Here is a 14,257-nt window from a genome sequence, read left to right on the forward strand (position 1 = left end):
CTCTGTCTTCCCGCCCCCTCCATTTCTTTCTGTCCTAGCCAACAACAACGACAGCAATAACAACAACAATAATAACACGTGGTTGAGTGTACATATTACAGTGCACAGGGACCCAGGTTCAAGCCCCTGGTCCCCAGCTGCAAGGGGAAAAGCTTCACAAGTAGTGAAACAGTACTGCAGGTGTCTCTCTCTCTCACTTTTAATCTCCCCCCTTCCCTCTGCTTCTTCCAAAATAAATAAAGGGGGGGGAAGACAACTGAGTTGAAGAGACAGGATAACATGATTTTTATTCAAAAAGACTCAGGCTTCAGACTCTAAAGTCCCAGGTTTGATCCCCAGCCCTACCATAAGCTAGAGCTAAGCAGTGCTCTGATTGAAAAAAGGAAAAAAGGAAAGGGAAGGGAAGAACAAAAATGATACAATATGTATTAAGCCCAGCACTGTCAGGAAATTATGAAAATGTGGTAGAGCCTGGCAGGGCCTGACCTGAGGAGTGCGTCTATCCTGTCAGTCTCTCTCTACCGAGAGGTTGAGCAAAGAAGGACAGGAGTAACCCCAAAGGTGTTGTGCCTCGTCTTATCAGACTCCCTGCCTCACAAAGCACCCTGCACTCCTGATACTATGGCCTGCTCCCTTATTATCTACATAATCATTGTTTTGCCTGAAAGATCCCCACCCATTCCATTCCTTTGATCTATCTTCTTTCTACCCTCAAGACCCTCCCTGCCTGCAGGATATTATTAATCCTACCAGTTAAAACCCTCACAACAGTTGCTAAGGAAGTTACCTTTCCCAGCCCCCTCTTGCCTTTCTCTGCCTCTTTCCAAACCATGTCAAGCCATTTCCGTTTTTGACTTGCCACTTCCAGATCCGACCTTTAAAAGCCTGGGCTCCCTGATCAATAATCGAATCACCTCACTGCCACGAGCTCTGTTCCTGAGTCATCTCCCCTCGCGTGGCTGAGTGAGCAGCAGCCCAGGCTGGCTCCGGTTACGTTCCCTCCAACCCAGAGAGTATGTACCTTGGAAGAGGCACCCCCCACACAAGCCCGGCACAGCACAGCTCAAACAGGTAGCAAATCAGAAGTAATCTATAGCCACTATCATAGCACTTCTGACATTATTCTGTGATCTGTTTACATGTCACCTGGGTCTGTGAGGTCATTACTGACCGACAGGAAATATGGACCCAATCATACTCACCCTACTATCTCATTGACAGAGATTCCTAGTGTAAAGAAGGTTCCAGTACATACTTTTGAGATGAATTAAAAAGAAATTATATATTGATGGAACGGGCTCACAAATCATTAAATAAGGAGTTTTCTGTGTCATAGCATTAGCCAATAGATTCTCCAGACCATGGATTCACTTCTTCCCTCACTCTGATGGAATACATCTGCTGAACTGTGGAACAAATCCTGGAGTAAAGAGTTTGCTCCTCAGACCCTCAGTTTTGCGGACACAGTCATCCTCCCTTCCATGCCTGGGATCATCTGTCCAACTGGACTGGTTGGCAACATCCTCCTCATAGTCACCATCATTCAGTAAGGACTTCTTCTGTCCTATAGTTTAAGGACACTCTTGTGGTCCAGGAGGTCGCACAGTGAATAAAGCACTGGATTCTCAACCATGAGGTCCTAAGTTCAATTCCTAGCAGTACATGTATACAGTAATGTCTGCTTCTTTCTCTCCTATCTTTCTCATAAATAAATAAACTCTTTTTAAAAAAGAAGAAGAACACTCTAGACTCCCTAAATTAATCTTCAACCCTCATAATATTTTCCTTCCTAATATTTTGTTTTGAAAATATCTACTTGATAATTTTGTTTTTCACTAGCTAAAAGTCTGTCTGTCTGGAGATATAAAGTATCGGGGTCAGGTGGTATTTTACCTGGTTGAGCACACATGTTACAACATGCAAGGACCCAGGTGTGAGCCCCCAGTCCCTACCTGCAGGAGGAAACTTTTGCAAGTGGTAAGGCAGGGCTATAGGTGTCTGTCTCTCTATGTCCTCCGCCCCTCCCAACTTTGGCTGTCTCTAGCCAATAAAGATAATTTTAAAAAATTAAACTTAATAAAATAAAATATCAGTATCCTCCAACAAAGACTATTAGACACACACACACATACACACACACACACACACACACACACACACACACACACACACACACATCTTAGAGTCTCCTGCCTTCTCCTTTGGTGACCTCAGTTCTGATCAGAATGTAAGGGTTTGTTTTCATTTGACTTTGTCCATGTCTGTGCTTAAGATAGTTAAAGAACATTCTGCAGATATTTTCATTCTAGGTTCAGTAGCAGTTGAGTTGTAGATCTCAAAAAGAAATGAGACCTAGATTAAGGTTCACTACAAGATTCTGAATTTTTTTTTTTCCTTCAGGGCTCGGTGCCTGTACCACACATTCACTGCTCCTGGAGGCCATTTTGTTCCCATTTTTGTTGCCCTTGTTGTTATTATTGTTATTGTTGCTATTGCTATTGTTGTTGGATAGAACAGAGAGGAGGGGAAGACATATAGGGGGAGAGAAAGACAGACACCTGCAGACCTGCTTCAACACCTGTGAAGCGACTGCAGGTGGGGAGACAGGGCTTGAACCCGGATCCTTAATGCAGGTCCTTGTGCTTTGTGCCACAGGTGCTTAGCCTGGATTCTGGATTCCTAAAAGAGTAGTGATTTTCACCCAAGGCTGCATATTACATTACCTGTGGAACCTGTAAAATTCTCAACATAGCATTTAAACCCAAACTGATTCATTTCAAATTTCTGAAGGAGGGTTTCAGACAAGGATTAAAACTGTAAAGTAGCCATTTCATTTTCCAGTGATAAAAGCAACCGTAAAGAATTGATCTGATGGGGACCTGGCAAGGCGCACCCGGTTAAGCACACATAGTACTATGCGCAAGGACCCACGTGAGGATCCAGGTTCGAGCCCCCATGTCCCTACCCGCAGGGTAGGGGACGCTTCAAAGGAGTGAAGCAGGTCTGCATGTATCTCTTTTTCTCTCCCTCTCTATCTCCCCCTCCTCTCTCAACTTGCGAGAAAATGGAAAAGATGGCCTCCAGGCGCCAGCAATAACGCTGGAGGTAAATAATAATAATAATAGCTATTAATAATAATAATAGCTATTATTATATGCTTTAACAAATTTAAAGGACTCATTTTCAGTCATTTGGGTAATTGAGGGATCCTTCCTGATCACCTGAAGTTTCAGACGAGTTCCTCTCAATAGAGACCCCTCCTCTGTGAGCAAATCAGAAGTCTCTCCTCCTGTTTCTGTTCTACAAGTTCCTCATTCCTATAATTTCATCTTTTTCAAACCTAGCAAAAAAAAAAAATGGAACCTAGAGAATAAGAACAGATTCCAGTAAATCCTTATTTAATGTCTTGAGTAGGCTTTTAGGAAATGTGCATTTAAGGACAGGTGATAAAAGTAGGCTCATGAATAAGTGTCGTTTTATTCAGGATTTTTTTTCTTATCAGTATTTTTCCATAACCACATTGAACAGAATTTCATTACTCAGATGCCTGATGTACTTATTTTGTACATGCTTTAAAAAGCTGCATGTCAGCAGGATCTAATTTCATGTCATTGCCACCACCCAAGTTCTGAGCCCCCAGCCCCTCCACTGCAAGTCACTGTGGTTCTCCTAAGGCTGCAGACATGGGTTAACTGTCTGTCTACATTTTTTAAAAATATTTTTATTATTTTAATTTATTTCCTTTTGTTGCCCTTGTTGTTTTATTGTTGTAGTTATTATTGTTATTGATGTCATTGTTGTTGGATAGGACAGAGAGAAATGGAGAGAGGAGGGGAAGACAGAGAGAGAGGGGGAGAGAAAGACAGACACCTGCAGACCTGCTTCACCACCTGTGAAGCGACTCCCCTGCAGGTGGGGAGCCGGGGGCTCGAACCAGGATCCTTACACTGGTCCTTGCGCTTAGCACCATGTGCGCTTAACCTGCTGCGCCACCGCCCACTCCCATGTCTGCCTACATTTATACATGATTGCCCCTTCTTCTTCCAGGCCCAGTCCAATCTTCCCCTCCAAACCACTCACGACCCTATTACCACATCTAAATGTCTCTCCCCTTTTTGTCCTCTCTCTCTGGGTCCTGATGGAGCTGGAGTTCCGAGCCCTCTTCCTCCTATCACTTCTTCCCCACTGGGATTATGGGTCAAAATAGTTTGGGGAGCAGAAGGTAGGAGTTCTGACTTCTGTAACTGCTTCTCCATCTGCTGGACACAGATGCTGGCTGTCGATGCATACCCCCCGGGCTAGGGTTCTTCAGCACCAGATGATGCAGGTGAATTGTGCAGAAGCAAGTGGAGTGCTAAGTGTCCTGCCTCTTGTGCAAAGCTGGAAAATAAGGGAACAGGAAACTTTCCTTTTCCATTAAAAATTTGGACAAAGTGAAGTCATCATCAAGCTCAAATTTCACAAGTATCTAAGGCTACAAATACACTTCTGCCAACACCACCACCCCCACCCGCCACCCTCCCAGCAAGGCCTTCCTCCAGTGCCCTTTCCTGAGCCTCAGCTGAGGCCTCTTTCACCCTTTGGCTTCCAAGTGACTCTGAGACAATCTCCTTGGATTTGCTGGAGGATGAACTAGGATTTCAATTTTGATTAATAATCTTTTTTTTTTCTGCATCAAAACCCTCTCCCAGGAGATAAGCTCACTCTCTACTCTGGCCTCCAGTTTCCTTTCCCTACGGAATGTGCCCAGTCTTAAACTAGTCAAATCTGTCTGTCCTCAATATGGGGTGTGTGTGTATGTGTGTATGTGTGTGTGTGTGTGTGTGTGTGTGTGTGTATGTGTGTGTGAGTGTGTGTGTATGTGTGTATGTGTGTGTGAGTGTGTGTGTATGTGTGTGAGTGTGTGTGTATGTGTGTGAGTGTGTGTATGTGTGTGTGAGTGTGTGTGTGTATGTTTGTGTGTGTATGTGTGTGTGAGTGTGTGTGTATGTGTGTGTTTATGTGTGAGTGTGTGTATGTTTGTGTGTGAGTGTGTGTGTATGTATGTTTGTGTGTGTGGTGTGTGTGAGTGTATGTGTGTGTATGTGAGTGTGTGTGTATATGTGTGAGTGTGTGTATGTGTGAGTGTGTGTGTATGTATGTTTGTGTGTATGTGTGTGTGAGTGTGTGTGTATGTTTGTGTGTATGTGTGTGAGTGTGTGTGTTTGTGTATGTGTGTGTATATGTTCTTGTGTGTGTGTGTGTGAGTGTGTGAGTGTGGTGTGTGTATGGTGTGTGTGTGTATGGTGTGTGTGTGTGTATGGTGTGTGTGTGTGTGTGTATGGTGTGTGTGTGTGTGTGTATGGTGTGTGTGTGTGTGAGTGTGAGTGTGTGTGTGTGTGAGTGTGTGTGTATGGTGTGTGTGTGTATGGTGTGTGTGTGTGGTGTGTGTGTATGGTGTGTGTGTGTATGTATGGTGTGTGTGTGTGAGTGTGTGTGTGTGTATGGTGTGTGTGTGTGTGTATGGTGTGTGTGTGTGTGTGGTGTGTGTGTGTGTGAGTATGTGTGTGAGTGTGTGTGTGTGAGAGTGTGTGTGTGTATGGTGTGTGTGAGTGTGTGTGTGTGTATGGTGTGTGTGTGTATGGTGTGTGTGTGTATGGTGTGTGTGTGTGTATGGTGTGTGTGTGTATGGTGTGTGTGTGTATGGTGTGTGTGTGTGTGTATGGTGTGTGTGTGTGTGTATGGTGTGTGTGTGTATGGTGTGTGTGTGTGTATGGTGTGTGTGTGTGTATGGTGTGTGTGTGTGTATGGTGTGTGTGTGTATGGTGTGTGTGTGTGTATGGTGTGTGTGTATGGTGTGTGTGTGTATGGTGTGTGTGTGTTTGTGTATGGTGTGTGTGTGTGTGTATGGTGTGTGTGTGTATGGTGTGTGTGTGTGTATGGTGTGTGTGTATGGTGTGTGTGTGTGTGTGTGTGTGTGTATGGTGTGTGTGTGTGTGTGTGTATGGTGTGTGTGTGTGTATGGTGTGTGTGTGTGTATGGTGTGTGTGTGTGTGTGTATGGTGTGTGTGTGTGTATGGTGTGTGTGTGTGTGTGTGTGTATGGTGTGTGTGTGTATGGTGTGTGTGTGTGTGTGTGTGTGTGTGTGTGTGTGTAGCTTAAGCGTCACCCTGCCAGGAATCTTCTCTTCCAAGCAGAGCAGGATACCAGTTCTCTTTCCAGTCAGTCTTTCAGGGCTGGGGGGGGGGGGGAGGCCAAGGAGACAGTTTGGGAGTTTTCCTTGGAGACAGTTTTGGAGTTTCCTTGGAGACAGTTTTGTTTGGAGACAGTTGCCCAGAGCCTCTTCTCCGAGGGAAGCACCTCTGTGAAGGAAGAGTTTGCCCTGCAGAATTTTACTGTGATCGGCGTGTTCTCAAAGTGACAGCTAGTCCAGTGAGTGGTTTACTCAGACTTGCAGGGCCAAGAGCTGTTTTCTCTACAGGTACCAGCAAGCTCTTTAAAATATATGTATATAATATATATGTGGGAGTCAGGCAGTAGCACAGCGGGTTAAGCGCAGCAGGTTAAACAGGTGGCGCAAAGCACAAGGACGGGAGTAAGGATCCTGGTTCGAGCCCCTGGCTCCCCACCTGCAAGGGAATTGCTTCACAGGCGGTGAAGCAGGTCTGCAGGTGTCTGTCTGTCTTTCTCTCTCTCCCTCTCTGTCTTCCCCTCCTCTCTCCATTTATCTCTGTCCTATTCAACAATGACACCAATAACAACAACAATAATAACTACAGCAATAAAGTAAGGGCAACAAAAGGGAATAAATAAATTAAATATATATATATATATATATGTATGTAGCTTTCTTTTAGCCTGATGGAGGTGTACCTTCACAAAAAGTAATAATACTAATAATTTACTCTTGTCATGAACCTTTCGTCCTTGGGGTTCAGGGCTTTTATTGATTGTTCCCAACGTCTTCTTCACCGGCTTTGCAGGTACTTGGCTCACGTCCAGCCATTTCGACTGATGAGCTGAAGAACGAGGCGCAAGACAGTCCCAGACAATTTGGGTCTTTGGGCAGCTTCTTTATTCTCACGCTGCCTGTCTGGGTCTACTCAAAAGTCATCAGACTTAAAGATGGCGTTGAGAGCTGTGCTTTTGATTTAACATCCCCTGGTGATGTCCTCTGGTAGGTTGTTCAAACTTAAGAAAACTAGTTGAAGTAAGTTGCGAAGTGCTTCACCCTCCTTGTCAACACGTGAGCAGCTGTGCGGAGAGTCCCTGAGGCTTCCTCCTGGCCCGTCTCTCTGCTTAGCGTTCTGCTGTCACACAACCACATTGATAGTTTGATTTAGAAGAAAGGGCAACCTTTTGAAAGAGATTGAGAGTTTCATCACATAACTTCTGTGGGCACAAATACACTGAAAAAAATATATATATTTCCATGATGAGAGGTACTGTCAAAGCAGAAATGCAGCCGTCTCGGAAGGGGCAGAATTTTCAAAGGGTCTGAGAGTCCGAGAAAATCAGTCTTGTATCGATTTGCAATAGTGACTGGTTGAATTGTGCCCTCAAAATGATTTATTTAACTTATCAGCCCAGGTACCTGTGCATGTGACCTTGTTTAGGAATTGAGTCTTTTGGGGACAGGTGGTGGCACACCTGGTTGAACATATATGTTAAATGTGCAAGGGCCGGGGTTCGAGCTCCGCTGCCCCACATGCAGGGGAAGAGCTGGGCTGCAGGTGTCTCTCTGTCTCTCTCCCTCTCTATCTGGCCCTTCCCTCCTAATGTCTGGCTGTCTCTATCCAATAAGTAGAGGATAATTTTTAAAAAAAAAAGAGAGTGTGTCTTTACAGGCATAAAGAAGTTGGGGAGGCTGCGGTACACCCAGTTAAGCGCACACAGTACTATGTGCAAGACCTGGGTTCAAGCCCCCACTCCCCACTTGTAACAGAGACACTTCAGGAGCGGTGAAGCAGGTCTGCAGGTGTCTTTCTCTTTCCCTCTCTGCCTTCCACTCCCATCTCAATTTCTTTCTGTCGTACTGAATAGAATGGATAGGGGAAACGTGGACACCAGGAGTGGTGGACTAGTTAATGCCAGCACTGAGCCCCACTAACTGGAGGCAACAACAACAAAAATTAAGAAAGGGTCCCACTGGGATTAGGGTAGGCCCGAAAAGGTCTGAAATGGAGCCCTCAAAAAGAAAGGGGACAGCTTTACAGAAAGGACAGCACTTATGAAGATCACGGGAAAGATAAGGGTGGGGTGTCTGCTAGACAAAGAACGCCAGGAACCACCAGCCACTGGGCAGATTCTCCCTCAGAAACTCCACCGGGAGCCAGCCCTGCCCTCTACTTGATTCCAGACCTCCAGCCGCCAGAACTCAGAAACTAGATCACCCTAGTGACTATCAGCCTCTCTTGGAAATAAATATAATAGCCAACACGGTCACTTCTAACCTTTAACTTTGGAAAAAAAAAAAAAGTTAAGTAGAAAAAAAAATTTTGCTCTTTAAAAGCTTGAGCAGAGGTGGTCCGGGAGGTGGCGCAGTGGATAAAGCACTGGACTCTCAAGCATGAGGCCTAGAGTTTGTTCCCTGGCAGCATATGTACCAGAGTGATGTCTGGTTCTTTCTCTCTCTCTCCTCCTAGCTTTCTCATAAATAAATAAATAAAATATTTTAAAACAAAGCTTGAGTAGAGCATTGGCTTTTTGTTAATTTTTATTTATAAAAAGGAAACACTGACAGAAAGCATAGGATAAGATGTTCCATCCTCTGAAGGAAGGCTGAACAGATTTTATCTTACACCTGAGGAAGATGGGTCCTGATATTGTAGCAGCTTGGAACGTTCCTACTCATGACCACAGAATGTGAGCTGAGATCTACTGGCTAAGATGTCCGGTCTTCTCCTGATGCCTGGCGCTCTGCTAGGATTTATAAATATGTATCTCACGTTCCTTTTCCCCATACATTGCTTGTCAAACAGGTGAATCCTTTTGTGTTGTGCAGACCCAGTCTAAGGAGGGTGAAAGTAAAAGCCATGAAAAGTCACCAAAGCAGAAACAAAAGTCTCCAGAGCTGTGTGACCCAGGTTGATAAGTTCCTTGTCGTTCACCAGCCTTGATGACACAGAGATCACCAGCCATCCTGAAGATGTCACTTGCTGGCAATGAGAGATTCTTTTCTCCCTACATTTTAAACCATCCTTTGATTGAACAATCATTATTGGATTATTCTTCATATGACATGAAAAAGTACCTGGGGGCATAAAATGATTTCATCTAATTCAAATAAAAATATTCAGATAAATTTCATTGTCTTTTTAAAAAATATTGTTGAAATTGAAAGATTCCATAAATGTACCTTAGTTTTATATAATATTTTTATTATCTTTATTTATTTATTGGCTAGAGACAGCCAGAAGTCAAGAGGGAAGGGCGTGAGACAGAGAGACACCTGCAGCCCTGCTTCACCACTCGTGAAGCTTTCCCCCTGCAGGTGGGGACTTGAGGCCTGAACCCGGGTCCTTGCGCACTGTAACATGCGTGCTCAACCAGGTGTGCCACCACCCGGCCCCTTTATATACTATTTTTTAAAGCAGATAAACTGAGCTGTAATCTAGACCAGTGTTTCCCAGCGCCTTCCCACCCCTATGCCGTGTACAACCTGTGGCTTGCTATATGACTATATAACTTGAACTTCTATCAGAGAGACCAAATCTGGTTTGCACCATCTGCTTCTGAGATTTCGCACTGTCCACCGTAAAGGATATTCTGAGGCCCCCTTCTCTATTGCTCCTCCTCCAGGCAAGTCCTGAGGGTGGATGGAGACTAGAACTGCAGCGCGGGATTCAGTCCCTCCCACCTGGGTGCACTCTCTGCCCTGCTGCCCACGTCCACCCAACTGGGCCGCCTTCTACCAGCTCCATGGTTCTGCCAGGAACATGGATATCTGCGCTGAAATACAGCTGGACCACCTGAGAATCCCTCCTGGGTAAGTACGAGGAGCTGATTTTTTAAAAACCAGAACCAACATCTGCTTATTTTATTAGGGTCAATATTCCTAGTCAGCTTTTTTTCTTTCATAAAGACAGGAGCAAGCTTGGGTTTTGCATCGCTGTAGTACTGATTTTTCTCGCCCTTTATTGGAAGGATTAATGGTTTGCAGTCAAACAGTAAAATACAGTTATTGGTCCATGTGTGACATTTCTCAGTTTTCCACATGACACTGTGACCGCCCACCTACGTCCTCCTCTGCCATCACGTCCCAGGACCTGGACACCAGGGGCTGACTTTGTAACAGGCTTTCCTTGTCAGTTAAGACGTCACACAGGGCCTTGGTTACACGCTCAGGAGCTGGTTCAAATCCCACCTCTGCCATTTACGAGCTGAGTAACCATGTGCAAGCCGCATAAACCTCTGAGCGTCGTTTATTTTCCCTAACATAAGATAGTAGTGGTAGTGTGCTCACAGGTCCGGTTGGCAAACGTACATAAAGCAATTAAGCAGAGTGAGTCCACCAGACCAGAAGTGTCCCCTGACATGGCCTGCCGTTAGCAACACCAAGTGTAAAGGCAGTAGGTATCCTCATCTGTCTACTCAGTAGCATTGGACTTGAGCAGAGAAGAGGAAAGCGTCCTTATTGGCAGACAATGAAGAGTAAGACTTTTCCACATGAAAGCATCCGAAAGAAAAGGCCGAGAATTATGCCTCGTGAACTGTAAAAATCAATTCCTACTATAGTAAAAGTAGCAGTGATGTTTCTCTCTCTCTCTCTCTCCCTCCCTCTCTCTCTCTCCCCCTCTTTCCCCCCCTCTCCCTCCCTCCCTCTCCCTCTCTCTCTCTCTCTTTCTCATTTTACAGGTACACACTTTACTTAACCGTAGCTTTTAAAACGTTCTTTTCCCTTTGCCCTTGATTCTGGTGCGCTCTATTCTAATTTTATGCTGCACTTGGGAGCTGTGTCAGCAGAATAAGGATGCCAGGTGGTAAGTGCCTTGTTTGGTTTTATTTGTTAAGACAACAACCTAGGGGACTGGGAAGTGATACATGGGGTTGGTGACCAGGTGCAAGGACCCAGGTTCAAGCCTCTGGTCACCTGCAGAGGGGAAGCTTGACGAAGGGTGAAGTGGGGCTGCAGGTGTCACTCTTTCTCGATCCATCTCTATCTCCCTCTCCCCTCACAACTTCTCTGTCCTATCAAAATAAATATAAATTTAAGGAAGAACAACCCAGGGGCCAGGCGGTGGCAGATCTGATTAACTTATTTATTTATCAAAAAACCTGATATATATAATTCCCAGTAGGTCATACTTTGGAAATATCAACAAAGTCTTAAAAAACGATCATCTTCTAAGGCCCAAGCTTACTGTTTTTAGGTAGATCTTTAGATTAATCGAATCCTAATTAATCTTATTCTAGTTATTCAGATATTAGTGACATCCTTCTGTAAATTAAGAGAATATGGAGCCAGGTGGTGGCGCACTTGGTTGGGCACGCATGTTTCAATGAACAAAGACCCAGGTTCAAGCCCCGGGTCCCACCTGCAGGGGAAGCTCTGAAAGTGGTGAAGCAGGGCTGCAGGTGTCTCTCTGTTCTGCCCCTCTCTAGCTCCCCTTCTCTCTCTGTTTCTGGCTGTCTCTATCCAATAAATCAATATATTTAAAAAATTAAGAGAATATTAGAACACAGAAAATAAACACAAAACCTAAGATGATCCCCTTTGTACAAATCTGCAAAATGTATACGCACATTTAATATCATTTTAAATAACATTGATAACAACAAATACGAAACTGCTTTTTAAAGAACCTTGGCTTCAGTTCACCATTTAACGAAACCCTCACATCAGTGACTACGACATCCACTGCCCAGAGTCCTCAGTTGCTTTAGAACATAGCTGACTTGCAGAAGATGCCTAGACAGACAGTACTACCCACATGTCTAAGTGAGGTATGTTTTAAGTGGTTACTGATTAAAGTTTTGTTGTTAATGTCTTGTGGTCTCTAGATTGTTCTTCCTGTTATGATTTTTTAAATATTTATTTATTATTGGATAGAGAAAGAGAGAAATTGGGAGGGGAGGAGGAGATAGAGAGAGAGAGACAAAGGGACACCTGCAGCCCTGCTTCACCACTCCTGAAGGTGGAAACTGGGGGCTTGAACCCAGGTCCTTGCACACTGTAACGTGTGCACTTAACCAGGAGCACTACCATCTAGTCCTTTTAACAATTTGGGGAGGGGGTTTCTACTAAGTGTCTAAAGATTGGAAAAATGATAAAATTGAGGTAAATCCCGCACTTCTCAACTGACTTTTTAAAGTTTTAGCATGGTTTTCAACTTGTAGCAAATTTGCAAAGATGACAGAGAGATGCCACATTCTCTCACACGCTTCCTTCCTGAATATCCGACTTTACTATGGTCTGTCAAAACAAAGAAAATAGCAGGGGTATCTTTCTTCCCTTTGATTTTCTTAGTGACTTAGTATTGATTTACAAAATTACGAGATCACAGGGGTAGAATCCCACACCGTTCCCACCACCAGAGTTCAGCAAGTAGATTTCTTTTAACTAAACAACGCGCCATGGTTTCCATTGAAGTCTACTTTTTTATTCCAGGGTCTACCCAAAATATCATACTATGTTAAGCTTTCATGCTTCTGCGTATCCTCTGTGATGATCTTTCAGTTAGAAAACAGTGACTGTCTTCTGGTGACATGGTAAGGTGCCGTGGAGGGCATCCCGCCTGGGAGTGTTTGATATGGAGCAGTAATTGGACTGTAGTTGTGTTTGGGGGTGGGGGCAGCCTTTCTCATCAGAACATATCAAAGCCACATGAGAGCTGCCTGCCGTCTTTGTGGATGTTAGCACTGACCGTTATCCTGTGGGGTTGTCTTCCCTTTACTCTGGTGATGGGAGTGTGTCACCCACTGCAGCCCACCCTAAGACCCAAGCTGGGGGAGGGGGTTACACTGCATCTTCTGATCTCCTGGAAAAGGTAGCACAGCTCTTTATCACTTGGAATTCTTCTATAGAGGGAACTTGTCTCTCTCCCATTTTATTTTTCGGTCATCCATTTATATCCGTGCAGACTTGGGTATATTTAATATTTTGTACCGTAACTCTTTTTAATGTATTTATTTATTGGACAGAGACAGAGAGAAACTGAGAGGGAAAGGCAGAGAGGGGGAGAGATTGGCACCTACAGAACTGCTTCCCCCTTGGAGAGCTCCCCCCTGCACGTGGAGACTGGGGGCTCTAACCTGGGTCCTTGCACATGGTAATAGGTACATTCAACCAGGTGCACCACCGCCTGGCCCCCTTGTATTGTAAGCCAGTAGTGTTATTACTTATGTTTCTCGACATTTTCCAGCTTTAGAAAACGTGGGGGATTTTGAACAGGGATGAGAAAGAAGCTCTTAGTACTCTGAATAAGTAGGAAGAGAAGTGAGCTTCAGATCCCACAGTGCAAAGAACTCTTAAAGCCGCCCCAGTATTTCCAGCGGCTGCTTCTGCTCCGTCTGGCTGATGGTTCTCTCTTGCAGCTATAACCCCAGCATTCCAAAGCAAAGAGCGCTGAAGCTGACAAGGACGGTACTGGTGCTGGTGGCAGTCTCCAGTTTAAGTGCTGCCCTGACCACCTGATCCAGCTGGTGACCCTGCAGGTGGGGCCGCCCTCTCTCCATCTGTCTCAGTTATGCCGGCAGCAGCATTAACCCTTCTCTCTACATACTGCTTAGTGGAAGTTTCCGGAAACGCCTGCCACAGGTTCAAAGGAGAGTGACTGAAAGGGAGGTCAACAAAATGGAAAAGACTTTGAAATCACGTTTCTGGGCTATGGCATGGATCAACAGGAGTCTAGAGAGACGTGTCTGTATTCCTGGGGTCATGAGGAAGGATTGGTGAGACAGTATGCTTCTGTCCATGCCAGTCATTCTCATGGAACAAAAAGGCTGCCAGTTACCTGGAGTGAGTTCAGTAGGTAACTTTAGCAAGGTGTAAAGTGATGGTCTGCACTGGGACTAGCTAGGGGATTCCTGAAGCTATCCAAGTCCCGTGATTATGGAAGTCACTGTTAGCACATTATAAACCGGCCACGAAGGGCGGGGCAGTGAGCATAATGGTTATGCAAACAGACTCTCATGCCTGTGGCTCCTAAGTCCCAGGTTCAATCCCCCGCACCACCATAAGCCAGAGCTGAGCAGTGCTCTGGTGTTTCTGTGTGTGTGTGTGTGTGTGTGTGTGTGTGTGTGTGTGTGTGTGTGTGTGTGTCTGCATCTCTCTCAG

The 14,257-nt window shown here is 45.0% G+C and overlaps 1 protein-coding gene across 1 annotated transcript; it reads left to right on the top strand.

Annotated features, from left to right (window-relative positions):
• The first annotated feature begins 1,361 nt into the window (after positions 1-1,361).
• On the top strand, positions 1,362-13,876 carry MCHR2 (melanin concentrating hormone receptor 2). The gene is given in 8 exon segments (XM_016188501.2): positions 1,362-1,546; positions 6,963-7,048; positions 7,051-7,156; positions 10,837-10,871; positions 10,874-10,961; positions 13,516-13,598; positions 13,601-13,646; positions 13,648-13,876. Coding segments are annotated over 8 exon segments (858 nt in total).
• Positions 13,877-14,257: the final 381 nt, after the last annotated feature.

Source organism: Erinaceus europaeus, chromosome 4 (genome assembly GCF_950295315.1).
Source record: "Erinaceus europaeus chromosome 4, mEriEur2.1, whole genome shotgun sequence".
Classification (NCBI taxonomy): domain Eukaryota; kingdom Metazoa; phylum Chordata; class Mammalia; order Eulipotyphla; family Erinaceidae; genus Erinaceus; species Erinaceus europaeus.